General features: G+C 43.3%; 1 protein-coding gene across 1 annotated transcript; it reads right to left on the bottom strand.

The window, feature by feature from the left end:
- Window positions 1–2,056: 2,056 nt before the first annotated feature.
- Window positions 2,057–10,515, bottom strand: crhbp (corticotropin releasing hormone binding protein). The gene is made up of 7 exons (XM_056588862.1): window positions 10,328–10,515; window positions 10,128–10,221; window positions 6,554–6,711; window positions 6,024–6,240; window positions 3,721–3,872; window positions 3,338–3,455; window positions 2,057–2,945 (listed from the first exon to the last, which is right to left on the bottom strand). The coding sequence occupies exons 1-7, from the start codon at window positions 10,406–10,408 to the stop codon at window positions 2,806–2,808; spliced, it is 960 nt and encodes a 319-aa protein (XP_056444837.1). The 5' UTR covers window positions 10,409–10,515; the 3' UTR covers window positions 2,057–2,805.
- Window positions 10,516–14,781: the final 4,266 nt, after the last annotated feature.

Genomic DNA, 14,781 nt, shown 5'->3' with positions numbered 1-14,781 from the left:
ATTAATACCATATATGGATGGAGAGGGAGGGTGATAGAGAGACAGAGGGATTACATTGTCTGTCTGGTACCTCAGTGCTTGGTAAGAAGCTTTTTATGTTCATGAAAAAACATTTAATTTTCATGCTGCGCAGTAACGCAGTAAGTCACCCCACTTAACCTAACATAACCCTTACCCAGATAACCACCCCACACCAGTTAACCTAACTAAACCCTCAACCAGTTAACAAACCCACACCAGTTAACCTTACCTAACCCTACCCTAAACCAGTTAACTCAAACACACCCCAGTTAACCACACCTGAGTTAACCATACCCTAGTTAACCCCACCATAGTTAACCACACCACATCCATGTTAACCTCACCACACACAAGTTAACAACATCACAGTTAACCACACCCCAGTTAAACACATCCCAGTTAACCAAACCCCAGTTGACCACACCACAGTTAACCACATCCCAGTTAACCACACTCCAGTTAATCACTCCACACCACTCTGCTAACTAGACCTTCAATAAAAAAAGACTCACTCAAAATAAACCGATGCCTCGATTTGATTCTGTATACTGACTCTGGAGGCTACAAATAATCTACAAACAACATGTCAATAATGTCAACTGGTGAAATGCATGGCTCCAGATTCACTCCTCACCATGGCATCATACAGAAACATCCTGACCAGAGGATCACAACCAGCGTGTCACCCAGGAGCCCAGCTCAATATCCATCACTGTGACTCTGGGCCAGGTGCTGCTCTGTGATAGGGCTCATCCCATGCTTCAATCACGGACACAGCCCCTGGCGGGTTGATTACACTCTCTATATTTATTATTGAGATGCTATCAGACAAGGTGGGGGTCGTGGGGCAGGTGGGGGTGGGATGTGGGGGGGGAGGGGTCTGCGAACTTGAGCAGACGGATGGAGCAGATCATGAGATGGAGTGGCCTCATGCAATCTGCCCTGAACCAAACTATGAGCTCACTGCCATGAATGTGTGTGTGTGTGTGTGTGTGTGTGTGTGTGTGTGTGTGTGTGTGTGTGTGTGTGTGTGTGTGTGTGTGTGTGTGTGTGTGTGTGTTTGTGTAGGGGTTATTCGATAGCCTGGTATTGTGTATAGGCCTTCGTACGGTAGGAATATTCATACTGGTTTAAATAATACATTTCATAGTATTTCCCATCTTTGCTGAACATGAGTTTTGTTCGAAAGTTCTGAGATTGAAACAAATAAGAGCCTGGGCTATTGAAGTTTTACGTTAGGCCTACCACTGTCATGCACCTACCCGATGTCAAGTGGACCGGGTTGAATTCACTGCGGGTCTCTCTTCTTATATCCATCTTACCAAATATATTTTATTACGGTCCTTCTCAACACTCTGATCTCAAGGCTAGCAGCACGAAATCAAGGGACATTTAGAATAGAAAAAAATTGTACGATTAATCGTGAGATAACTATGACATTGTTGCGATTAATCTCGATTAAATATTTGAATCACTTGACAGCACTAGTATTCACATAATCATTCTGACCACCATGGTGTTAGTAACTCCCTTGCTGGCTTTTTGAAAGTGGAAGATAATGTTATTGCAACCATAATACCACAATAAAATAGAGCTCGAAAGTCTTAATGCAACAAGAATCTCCTTTACTAAACGTATGGTTACAGTTAGTTTAGGGTCGTTCTTATCTATCAGGGTCAACCCCTTTTTGCAACATACAACAATAGTGAATGGATGGCTTTTGTCTGTGGCAATGCTCTCTAGTGCTCGCATGTCAGTAAAAAGGAATTTGTGACTTTGCAAAACATCTTTGAAATAGCATTGGGAGGATTATTTAATAAATGGCAATTTAGAGAAGGTGTCAGTCACAGCTCTGCTCCTTGAGGCTCCTAGACCTAACTTTAGACCTGAGATCATCCAAAATCAGACATATTTTTGATCATATAATTTCCAATATAAGTGAATTGTAATCAGTAATTATGATATTATATTCATTTATGGGGAGTCATTCATTTCCAATGCAATGATCTTATTCATATTTTTTTAATCTCAATTATTCATTCCACAAAACCTTTTTTATTTACATTTACATCCGGGAAATTGACAGGTATGTCTTAAAACAGTTTGAATATATTTTTTAAAGATGGCCATAAGACCATTTTGTTAACGTAATTATTTTGCACATTCCTTTATGCAATGTGGCAAAACTCATCGCAACATACAATCCTTGATCACTTAATAGATAAAAGCATTCAAGCATTCATGCCATCATTCTATTTAAAAGAATGTTAGCCACGAATATATTCTTCAAACTTATATTGTTAGAAGCTTTAATACAAAAAATAAATACTCAAATATACATAATCAAAGGAAATGTTGGGTTTAACATTACAATTTGTAACATCACAATGTCACCCAGGACTGGAAGGAGGTTGACAGGTGGCCACTCACAGTTGTGATGTCACAAAAGAGATCTGAGAGCTGGTGGAGGAATAGGGGCCCTTTAAGGAAGCCTTCTTTTTGATATTTGTTTTCTATTATTCTACCCTTATAGACATCTTCCAAAAAAAAAGGAATATCGTTTAAATTAAATGAACATCAATGACGGCAAATGTTGAGGTCACGGCTTACATACAAAAGTTGTTTTATTCCAGCTCTGCAAAATCAAAACCATAAACGCAACACAATGATCAAATGTTATCAGTGATGTAAAAACAAAGAAAAATAGCAAACAAAGCAATGGTATTTTTTCTTTGAGATCAATGTCCCCTGACCCATGAGTCTCGGTCATCACTCTGCGGAGCATCACTCGGTGAAACAGAAACCGTCCACACTGTTGAGGTCGTGCTGGTCCAGCAGGTTGTAGCTGAAGGTCAAGGTGTTGACAAACCTCCCGCTGGAGACCAGCCTCAACACCGTGTTGTCACATCCGATCTTCATCTGAGCTGGAGATACATAACAACAGTATGACTGACTCTGATTATCTGACAATGATAATGTTCATTTTAATCATCCCTGTTTCGTATTTGGTATGAGAGGTTCAGTTCTATAGGACTTCCACATCAGAATGCATCATGGGATTTTTTTGTTGAGATCACTCAGGAGAGTAAGTGTAAAATCCTAGTTTCAAACACATAATTTCTGCCCATAGTGACCAATAATAACAACATTAGCTACCAAACAATGACCGGAACAACATATCTAACATTCTAAAGATCGTATTCTTTCAAAATATGCGGTGGTCACTGAGAAGTTGCGTTGCGATCTACAAGCCCTATAAAAGCTGGATAATGTTTGCATTGTATTGAAAGATAATAAAAGCTAATTGAATACTTACTGGGTCCATTGAAGGAAGAGCAGAGCTCTGCTATAGGAGACATTTGTGATGTGTCCAGGCCACTTCCTCCCAGCAACTCCACAAAATCCCCAGCTTCTGAACATCCTGTTACTGACATCTGTGAAAAGGTGATGTCAGTTTAAGAACAGTTTGGGTTATTAATATTCCAATAATGGCTCAACAAGGACTGTTGCTTAAGGCTGAGTAAAGGTAGAGGTCCGAATATGGAGCCCTGGTGCACACCACAAAAAATACTGAAAACACACTTGAAAAGCTAAAACCTAATGTACAGTCGCCATGCTTGAACCTAAAGGGATCACGGCCCCCGTGCTGCGTTCACAGGGCGTTGTGGGATGTCTGCTTTACGGACGTGGTGCAGTCACCTTGGGAAGGGCAGGGTCACTGCGGCGTCCAAGGCTGAAGGCTGAGATCTGGAGCTGCACAGGGTATATGATGGAGAAGCTGCAGTTCCTGTGCTGTTGGGGGACTACCATGGTGAACCTGCCCTCTGGTGTCTGGGAGATGATGTTACAGGCTGAGGGGGGAACACACACACACACAAACCGGGATTGGGATGTGTTTTATGGAGTTAGAATCATGCCAAAACCCCTCACACACGCAAAACGTGTTTTGCTCACGCACAACGATTCACACACACACTCAGTGTGGTTTACAAATACAAAACATCTTTCACAAACTAATGCATTTTGCTTCAAAAACAAATACAGTATGTTTTACACATAGTACGAACTAAAATCTTTCAAGTACAAAAAAAAATCCTTAAAGTACACAAAACAATTCTACAAGTACGGAACACTGAAAGCTGCGCGTGGATCGGAAGGCATTTGCACGTGGATCAGCAAGGTGGAAAATTAGTGCCAAAAGTCACGTGACAAAACAAATGTCCTGTGATTCACACTACACAACAGCAGGTGGCGCTGTCCCTGCCAAACCGCACGGATTCCGTACGGTTTCCGTACGGTTTCCGTACGGTTTCCGTGCGGTTTAGCACTTTTACCGCGCCATTCTAGGGCCAGTTAGTGGCCTTCTTGGCTTTCCATAGAATCCACACACGGTTGGCCGGCATCAAATAAAGATTTTGGGGGGAAAAAATGATCGCCCTGGCGGCCTTAAACTGACTCAACAGCGCCACCTGCTGTTGTGTAGTGTGAATCACAAGACATTTGTCTGTCACGTGACTTTTGGCACTAATTTTCCGCCTTGCTGATCCACGCGCAAATGCCTTCCGATTCACGCGCAGCTTTCAGTGTTCCGTACTTGTAGAATTGTTTTGTGTACTTGAAGGATTTTTTTTTGTACTTGAAAGATTTTAGTTTGTACTTGAAAGATTTTAGTTTGTACTATGTGTAAAACATACTGTATTTGTTTCTGAAGCAAAATGCATTAGTTTTGTGATGTTTTGTATTTGCAAACCACACTGAGCGTGTGTGTGTGAATCATTGTGCGTGAGTAAAACACGTTTTGTGTGTGTGTGAATCGTTGTGCGTGAGCAAAACACGTTTTGTGGTGTGCGGGGTTTTGGCATAATTCTAACTCCATAGTGTTTGTGAGTGCTGTGCGTAGAGTTGTGTAGATGTGAATGCATAATGGGTTTGTGCCTTCAAGCCTCTAAATAGTGTGTGTGTGTGTGTGTGTGTGTGTGTGTGTGTGTGTGTGTGTGTGTGTGGGTGTGTGTGTGTGTGTGTGTGTGTGTGTGTGTGTGTGTGTGCATACGTCTGTGTGTGCCTGTGCTTATATAATATTCATATTGAATACTGATGCAGCTAATGTGCACACTTATCTTCGGAACTACTTATGTGTTAGTATGTAAATTCAACAATTTTATATTTTATTGACTGCATTATAATGGACCCTAAAAACAGATAACTTAAGGCATATACATTTTAAGGATTGCAAGATGTTATACATAGACCCTAATAAAACATACAGCAGGGGTCGGCAACCCTAGGAACGCGTGCCACCACTGGCATGGGGCAGCATAATCATTGGCACACACTTTTTTTGTACTTTATTCTATTTTTGGTATTTCCTCCTAGTTCAAATATGGTTAAATTAGTTACAGAAAGCAGTGTTCTGAAATGGGATCAATTAATCGTTTTTAAACCTATGTTGTGAGTAATAGAGAAGAAACTACTTAAAATATTGTTGCAAGTGGCCTGTATGCACCGCCTTCACATGGTTTTGCAAAGCTGTACATGTCTTAAAGATATTGATGTGGATGATTCCAACATTCTCATGTATTCTCGTTTTTTACATTTCTCACAGTGCAAATATGTTTTTGAATGAGTTTCTGAAAATGGTGTTTTAAGATGGGACATATGTAAGTATAATTTGTAAGCCCATGATGCAAATGTAAACCAAAAAAACAATTAAAATGTTGACAAATGATTGTGGACTATATGGAAATAGTACAATTCCAGGTCTACTGAAAATGTTTTTGGTCGCTGTGTCATAATTCAGCCTAATATTTAATATATTGTTGCTTAAGGCACACTCAATAACGAGAAAATGTCAAACTGGCACTGCATGTTGAAAAGGTTGCTGACCCCTGATATACAGTATATGCCATCGTACAGCCCGGACTAGGAGGGAAGCGGGTTAAAACAGACTCCAGGTGCATCTGGAGGACCCCAGCGCAGGAGGGGGTCCCTGGTGGGAGACTCACGGAACGGGTTGAGGTGCTGGCGCACGGTGATGGTGAAGCCGTCGCCCGCGTGGCGAATGTGGAAGAAGAGCATGAAGACGTTCTGAGAGGAGCGCACGCCGGTCCTCCGGGACAGCTCGTCCGAGTTGCAGTAGTCCACGTAGCGCTGGTGCAGCGGCAGGGGGTGGTCTTGGAGACTTGGGAACCTCTGGCCCTTCATCACCCAGCCGTCAAACACCTGAATCACACACACGCTGTGAACCAGCTGCTGGAATACTGCTGGAAGAGTTTCTGAAAATCTCGTAGTACGAAAATTAACTTATCTGAGAGTGCAGAGGAAAACTATGACTTTTGTTAGAATTGTTTTTGGTTTTAAATTTGACCGTAACAAAAATCATTGGCACTTACAGTACAAAAAATGATAAAGTCAAAAGAAGAGAAAAAATGACTAGCATCTAACTTGACATCGAGGTTTCATGAACACATCTATGTTCTTGAAAGGTCCTTCAAAAGAGGAAAGCATGTAGGGCTCAAGGATCCAGCCTCATCACCTTGATGAAGTCCCCTCCTCTACAGTTTATGTTGACGTGGTCGTAGAACAGGCTGAACACCTTGTTGGGCTCAGCGATGAAGAAGGATGCGCAGCCACGCTGGGGCCTGGCGGCGGTGAAGGTGAACTGGCCCTCCAGTGCGACCATGTCCAGACACCCTGAGGGCCACAGCAATGTCTCAAAGCGGGAAATAACCACAACACATCCACTGAGGGATGTGGTCTAGCAAATAGAAAATGGTATAAAATGGACTACTTCTTAAAGTCAGAGTAAACTACAAGACGTACATCGACTGGACACAATGACGTGAGATTGCAATGGATTTGATAGCACAACGTTTTCTGATGCTTAATTCAAACCTTGATGACCCTTAATAACATCATTAGAAGTACATGGTGCTTAATGCACAACTTCATAACCCTTGATAACATTATTAAGTACGCTACATGATCCTTAATGACGTACACCTTAATAACCCTTAATAACACCATTAGAAGTACATGGTGCTCAATGGACACGTTGATTACCCTTAATTTGAATTAGCCTTTATTACGGATTTCTGTCATCCCATCACTTCTGTCTCTTTCTCTTAATCATTGATATTTTCCCCTCTTCTCTTGATCCTAAATTAACCCTGAATGAAAAAGGGAGAGAAAGTCATGCAGACACATTGCGGTGATACAAACCTGGATAGGGAAGGGGATTATCCAGCAGTTAAAACAGAACCTTTTAGCAAACAGAAGGGTGGTTTTTTTCGTCCCAGGCACCCACTAGCCTACCTAATAGAGTAGGGTAGGTTTGTGACTCACGCAGTGGCATCACTAGGCTGTTTCATTCGGGGCTAAAGCCCCGGATATTATTTAATAAAAAAAATAAACTTACTTTTTTTTTTTTTCTTGCTTTAGGGTGCACTCACACTAGGCCATCTGGCCGTGGCCGTGGCCAATTTCACACCTCACCGTGCTCAAATCTGCCAGTGTGAGTGTGGCCAGTCTGGCCAGGCCAGGCCAATTTGGCCACTTGGGAGAGGTGTGCTGCTACGGTACGGGCCGCTACGGTACAGATGCTAATGAGCCGACACGCGCACACGCACAGCTATGCAACCTGAGCTGGATGACGTATAGTCCATGCGACGACCACAGACACAATAAAGGCGACAAGCCTTCTTTCCCATTAAACGGTAAACATGTATCCAAATAAGCAACAGACTCAGCAAAGTGCGAACTGTGTTCTCTGTGTTGTGGTCCGTTGTTGTTAAAACTCTGACTGGCTGCAGACTTTATTATGGTCCATGCAGCGGACGCTTGGTGATGACGTGTTACTTACGACATGATGACGTATGTACAAGAGCCTACCGTGGCCAGGCCACAGTTGCGACGGCCAACGGCCACCGCTAGATGGCCTAGTGTGAGTGCAGGCCAGAGAACAATGGGGCCATTTGAGCACGGTTAGGTGTGAAAACGGCCAGATGGCCTAGTGTGAGTGCACCCTTACACTAGAAACAAACATGGGGATTCATGGGCATCTAAAAATAAAGTAGCTTAGTCCTTCTAGATAGTCCACGATGATTTAACGAATATAGTGCATGATTGACGCTAAATGTACAGGGTGCACACACTCACACACGGCTTTCAACCGCTTCCGCCAACTTTTAATGCGTAGACAAAATATCACAGCGCGCTTTACGGGGTGATCACTGGACGCAGCTCCACGTGCGTGATAAACGACGTAAACAGTATGGCGACACATTAGTGCCATAAAGCACTAATGTGATAAAACATGCATTCGGGCGTATTATATATAATTTCACACTCGTAGATATTAACTGCGAACGCGCAAAGTATCTCTGCACACGCACTCAGAGCGCTGCTCCCCTAGCGAGGAAAACAGCTCCTAGAGAGCATTACCTCGTTGCAAGCGAGATGGGGGAATGACTTTGGTCGCTCAAAACAGCCTCTCGCGCCCAACAGCCTCTCGCAATCGAATGATGTTCTACTCTCTCGCTCAAATTTAATTTTAATGCATAATAGTTAACTACTTTAACGGCACCGACAATCCAAAACCCGAGTGGAATCTAGATGGAAAAAGTCTGTGGTTCAAAAAGTGAGCAGCTTTTACTTCTTCGCCACCTACAGTATTTGTTAGGTAGGCCTACGATCATTCAAAAACAATATGTTATTTCCGATAGACATTTGACCAATGGAACCGGAGCCTCGGAGGCGGGACTTATTCTTCAGAGGTCTATTGACTGTACAATTCAGAATGAATGAGAGGAGGGCTGAGGAGGGCTGTCAATCAAATATCGCGCTTCAGAAATGGCCAATCACAGGAGAGCCTGCCCTGCCTTGGTTCCCTCCCCCATAGTGCCGAAATTAATTTGAGCGAGAGAGCAGAACATCATTCGCGAGAGGCTGTTAGGCGCGAGAGATTGTTTTGTGCGACCAAAGTTATTCCCCCCTCTCGCTTGCAGCGAGGTAATGCTCTCGAGGAGCTGTTTTCCTCGCTCGGGGAGCAGCGCTCTGAGTGCGCACGCAGAGACGATTTGCGAGCTCGCAGTTAATATCTACGCGTGTGAAATAATATAATACGCCTGAATGCATTTTTTATCACATTAGTGCTTTATGGCACTAATGTGTCGCCATAAAACAGCGCGTTCTAGCGCTGGAGCTGCTCGTACCTCCCCGTGGGTTAAGTTCTCTGGCGAAAACGTAGAGGCTCCTACTCGCTCTCTCTGCTGCCGTCGCTCCAGCACAACACACACACACACACACACACACACACACACACACACACACACACACACACACACACACACACACACACACACAAACACGCACACGCAGCACCGCGCAACTAATTCCATCGCTAAAAACAACTGGTGGCATGGACTCTGGAGAGTCAAGGTCGACACTTGCCTCTGATAGATTGAAGTCTTTGGATACTTATGCTTCACACGCACTCTCACACAAAGACAGACAGGCAGACAGACAGACAGACAGACAGACAGACAGAAAGACAGACAGACAGACAGACAGACAGACAGACAGACAGACAGGACAGACAGACAGACAGACAGACAGACAGACAGACAGACAGACAGACAGACAGACAGACAGACAGACAGACAGACACACACACACACACCACTCCATCGCTCTCAACGCCAATCGGTGATCCGGTAAAAAAAGAACAATAGTAACGCACAGTGACTTTGATGAGAAACTTTAATCTGATTACTGGTTAGCAACTAACTAACTCGTTAGTTTACTCGTCACTGAAAAAAGTGGTACGAGGCCAGTACCGCGTTACTGGCATCACTGGCAAGGTCTGTCTCACTTGTATTCATTTTACTCTGAAATAACTTGAATGAAACTTAAGATGTCTGGGGATAAGCAGCACAGCAGTCAGGTAGCTATTTAAAGCTATAATAAACTCCGTATTTTGTGTATTCAGGTAAAGCATTATGAAAAATGTGCATGCGCAATAAAGCATACAAAGAAATTTGCCCATTTTCCCTTTCCCTCTGGGCTAAGCCCCGGATATTACAAAAACCTAAAAACGCCCCTGGACTCACGTAAGGGTCGGCGGTACATTGAGGCGTCGGGTAGTTCTCTCTTGAGATCCGAGTTGAGGACGGAGAATAATTCATCTTGGGTCACCTCGTTGTCCTATAGTATCAACAACAACAACAACAATAGAAAGTTGTGTTTAAGTAAAAAACGCGTACCATGGAAACCTCAATATAAAAAAATCGAAATCCAAGTAAAGTCTTACCTCTATGTAGCGGCAGTCTCTCCTGGGAACAGACAGACAAAGCAGGGCAAAGAACAGCCTCTCTCGGAAAGCGCGCTCCATCACACGCCTTCTGCCAACCTGTCACTAGTCTGCGGTCTGAGCACCCCGTCGTCCTTTTATAGACACATCCGCCTGTCCGATAAAGTCCTCTCTGGATCAGAGAGGACCCCCCCCCCCTACACACACACACACACACCACACCCACACACACACACACCACACACACACACACACACACACACACACACACACACACACACACACACACACACACACACACAAACACATCAATTGCGGGGTTATGACGAAGGCGACGGATGATATTCTGCTGATGACTTTCAATCGTCAAATTGCCTAATTTTACCTGCAGTATTGCTTATGATGCTAATTTCGTAGCCTTTCCAGCTAATCTTAAAGGATCTGAAAAGGTCCCTATAGCATTGTTTATTTGTATTAATAGGCCTATGTGTTCAACACGAACAAGTCGTAAACAGAGTGGACCAGGTGTGTAGGCCTGTATGAAAGTTGCATTAATTATCTATCGTTGGGCCTAATAGCATGGCAGGGTTTTGTTCCTAGCTAGTTTTTGATTGACTTAGGCTACATTTTAAACAGTTGTTTTTATTTTACAGTTTTTTTCCATTACTTGAACACATTTTGCAAAACTTGGCCCATTGTGTCAAAACTCAACACACAAGCAAATAAGACACAACACTGAGAAATATACCATTCAGATCTATGTCAAATTGAAACTCTTCTACCGAAACCTAACAATCCCTTGTGAAAATGTCACTCTGATGCCAAAATGATACGCACTTGTATAATATGAATTAGAATTACAGCCACTACGAGCCAGTCGCACATTGAGCTTTCCCCAAACGCGCCGTTTCGGTGTCTGTAGCTTTAATGCAAATGAGGAGGAAAGAGGCGGGTCAAGGAGGAGGGTGGGGGTGTGGCCCTGAGCAGCTTGCGACCACGGAACCATGCGCTGTTTACAGTGGATGTATCGCAATGGCGAGGTTCACACAGCCTTTGGCCGTGTTCTTTAAATATTCTGGAGTCCTGGAGCTCTATATCTAAATAATATCATATTATACATAGATATCTATATCATATCATACATATTATCACAGCAAAAAGCTGTGTGCGCCTCCAGACGATATTATGGATCTCAAACGACTGCGTCGGGTTCTCCAATGTCTCCAGTTCTTCCACGTCCACATCAATCGGAAGTAGACTGAACCGCGCGCTGCCCGCTGCCCGCTGCCCGCTGCCGGGTGGTGGTGCTTCACGTGGTGGTGCCTTGCAGCAGCGGGCGGCGGGCAGCGGGGCTCAACGATGGCTGAGATAACCCCAACTACAGTCTTGTTGTGGAAATACGAGAGACGTCAGAGAACCAACGTGTTATGCGCCATAACACCAACAGCAGAACGGTTATCCAAATAAAAAAGAAGTGTATAACACTTGCGTTACAGTGTTTGTAATCACACACACACACGTGTCGCTCGAAAGATCATAGCTCATTGTTTCATTGGCGGGCCAAATTCTCTGGGCGGGAAGGGCAGAGAAAGGGGATGTAGCTTGGCCATTTATGACGACATATGGGGCCACATTCCAAATCAGCACGCTTGAGCATCCATTTTTTCAAAGGCGAGCAGGATACCTACTGCTCGTTTTACACCAAATGCAAGTTTTAGCCACTGGGGGACCATAGGCAGGCTAGGGGAACTCATATGAATGTTAGAAAACCTCATAAAGTGAGATTTTCATGCCATGGGACCTCTAAGAGTTAGACAATAATCCTAGGCTGGTTATCCATTAATGCCATTATACTAGATTGCTGCTCTGTTCTTTTATTAGATTGATTTCATTAATTTACCTGGACGTCTCATTCAAACTACAGAATCCAAACACTTTCAGGCAGCTGCAAAAATTGAGTGGCCACCACATGCATAACATACTTAACACAATGTTTATGTTTTCGATGCTTGTGAATTGATAAGCACTGAAATGATGATGCTGTCATATTCTGATACCTATAACATTTGCCAAACCAATAAAAGAAGAACAATTGTGAGGTTTTAACAGTTCTTATACTCATTGTTGGGAGGGGTGTTTATGTAATAAAGGCCCACTCGCACCGTTTGCTGTGCGAGTGGGCCTGCATCTAGTCTCCTGAGAGGATGAATAGGGAGCAGTTAGTGTCATGATAGGTTGAATAGGGAGCAGCTACAACATAACAGACATTAAATTAAGACACGCATCCTGAGAATCTCAACCGTTTATCACATTTTATTCACACACGTCCTTCACTGCTGAATAGGGAGCAGCTAGCGAGAGGATGAATACGGAGCAGCTAGCGAGAGGATGAATACGGAACAGCTAGCGAGAGGATGAATACGGAACAGCTAGCGAGAGGATGAATACGGAGCAGCTAGCGAGAGGATGAATACGGAGCAGCTATGCAACCAGCAGCTGGTTCCTCAAGGTCCGATCTGGGCCCAGGACCAACTCCCCCCTTGATCCATACAAAAAAATAATAACTAAAGGAAAATGTATAATTATAATTTAATGTGTGTGTGTGTGTGTGTGTGTGTGTGTGTGTGTGTGTGTGTGTGTGTGTGTGTGTGTGTGCGTGCGTGGGTGCGTGTGCGTGTGTGAGTGTGTGTGTGTGCCCATGTAATATGTGTGTGAACCCGTTTTTGTGTGTGTTTGTGCGTGTGTGTGTTGCATGGCATCACAACAGAATACACTCACATACATACACACACACACACACACACACACACTCAAATGGTGTGTGTGTTTGTGTGTGCGAGTGTAATGTGTTGTTGTGCGTACATCACAAGGTGATTTCACCCATGCATAATTCAATTGGAGGAGACAAAGCTGTGGTGATGTCATCATGGGGCCTAAAATACACATTCCTGCAAGATGGGCAAAAGACTGGAAATCCAGCTTTTCCTGGAAGCCAACAGGAGTCACCGGCCATAATCCCGGATTTGAAGCTTTAGCTTTTGGAAGAAGGAAACGTATGAAAGAAGTCATCCATCTATTCTGTGGGAACACATTGTGAGCTTGCGATCTACCCCATATACCTTAAATGTATTTTCTATTAGATATGACAGAGTACATTTATCCTATTTTAAATTGAATTGTTGGTGTATTATAAGGTCACCCCACACATGATCCTAAAAACATTATGATATCTCATAAATCAATCAAAATGATTGTTTAGGTAAGGTCCATCAATCCCAAGATTCAGGTCCTACTATTTTCGCTTACTTTACTATAATGTTTTGCGAATCGCACCCCGAACGAATCTTTCAAAACAGACCAAATAAATAAACTGTGGAGCAGAAAGTGGAGCACACATGATTATGTTGCACTCAAGGATCGCCCCCTTGTGTTGTAAAGCAACCATTGCATCGACATAAGGCTTCCCCCGTCCGCGCGCAGCTATACATTCGAAGACCTACAACTGTTGGAGTTGGCCGTCGTCCGTTTTTTTTTATATCGTTTTGCAAATACTAACACGAAAATCTTATTATAAATGTGTATCCTAATGTAGGCTTGATTATATGTTTAAATCCTACAAGAATAGGTTTAGGTCTGTTCACTTCAACTTTAAATTAAATCGGAGGATGTTGGAGGTAGACTTCAACCACAGACTGAAGGCCAACTTTACGCCTTCTTTGGCGCCTTCTGTAGGTTGAGTTTCCAACTCACCCTACAGAAGGCACCAGATATTTTGAATCAATATCGGCCGATTAACTAAATGGACACTAGGGCCCCACGGACGTCCAACCTGTTGTCCAACTTAAAAAAAAAAAGAAGAGAAGAAGTTATGTAGTCCAAGCTGACATATGCATCTCACCAACGCCTAGATGTCGGTTCCCCTGCGGGGCAGAGTTTTCATGGAAGTAGGTATAGGGCTGTAAATCGTCCTCTTAATTCAGACTTCATTGAGCCCACCACCACTATTCTAGAATAAGCGTTAAAGGAGTAACCACCGTGGCGCGAGCTATGAGTCAACTGTCACCAGAGGAAAGTGACGCGCTCAACGGACCACATGAGGTAAGACCTGTTCCTCATACAATGAACACGTAGGCTATTAGTTTGAGATATTAACATAGGATCCACCCGTTAGGTCTATTCTGTTACCTGCATTTTGATACGGGGATATTGGAACGGAAATGTTTGAGTTAGGCTACTTTAAATTAGTTTAAAAAACATGCATTTATTAATATTTTGAGGTTGATTAAAACAGGTGATTAGTGTAATCATAAAAAAGAAAATCATTGGTAATCGAATCTTCCGTTTGAATAAGCTGTTCAGTTACATAGGCTTTAGTTACTGTAGCCTATATATCTACCCACCCTGTTGACATAAGGCTGCTCAGATAGCGTGGAATGGCCCCTGAACCGGAATCC

This window comes from Gadus chalcogrammus, chromosome 4 (genome assembly GCF_026213295.1).
Source record: "Gadus chalcogrammus isolate NIFS_2021 chromosome 4, NIFS_Gcha_1.0, whole genome shotgun sequence".
Lineage (NCBI taxonomy): Eukaryota > Metazoa > Chordata > Actinopteri > Gadiformes > Gadidae > Gadus > Gadus chalcogrammus.
Note: the sequence above shows the minus strand (reverse complement) of the source record. Positions and strands in the feature narration are given on the sequence as shown.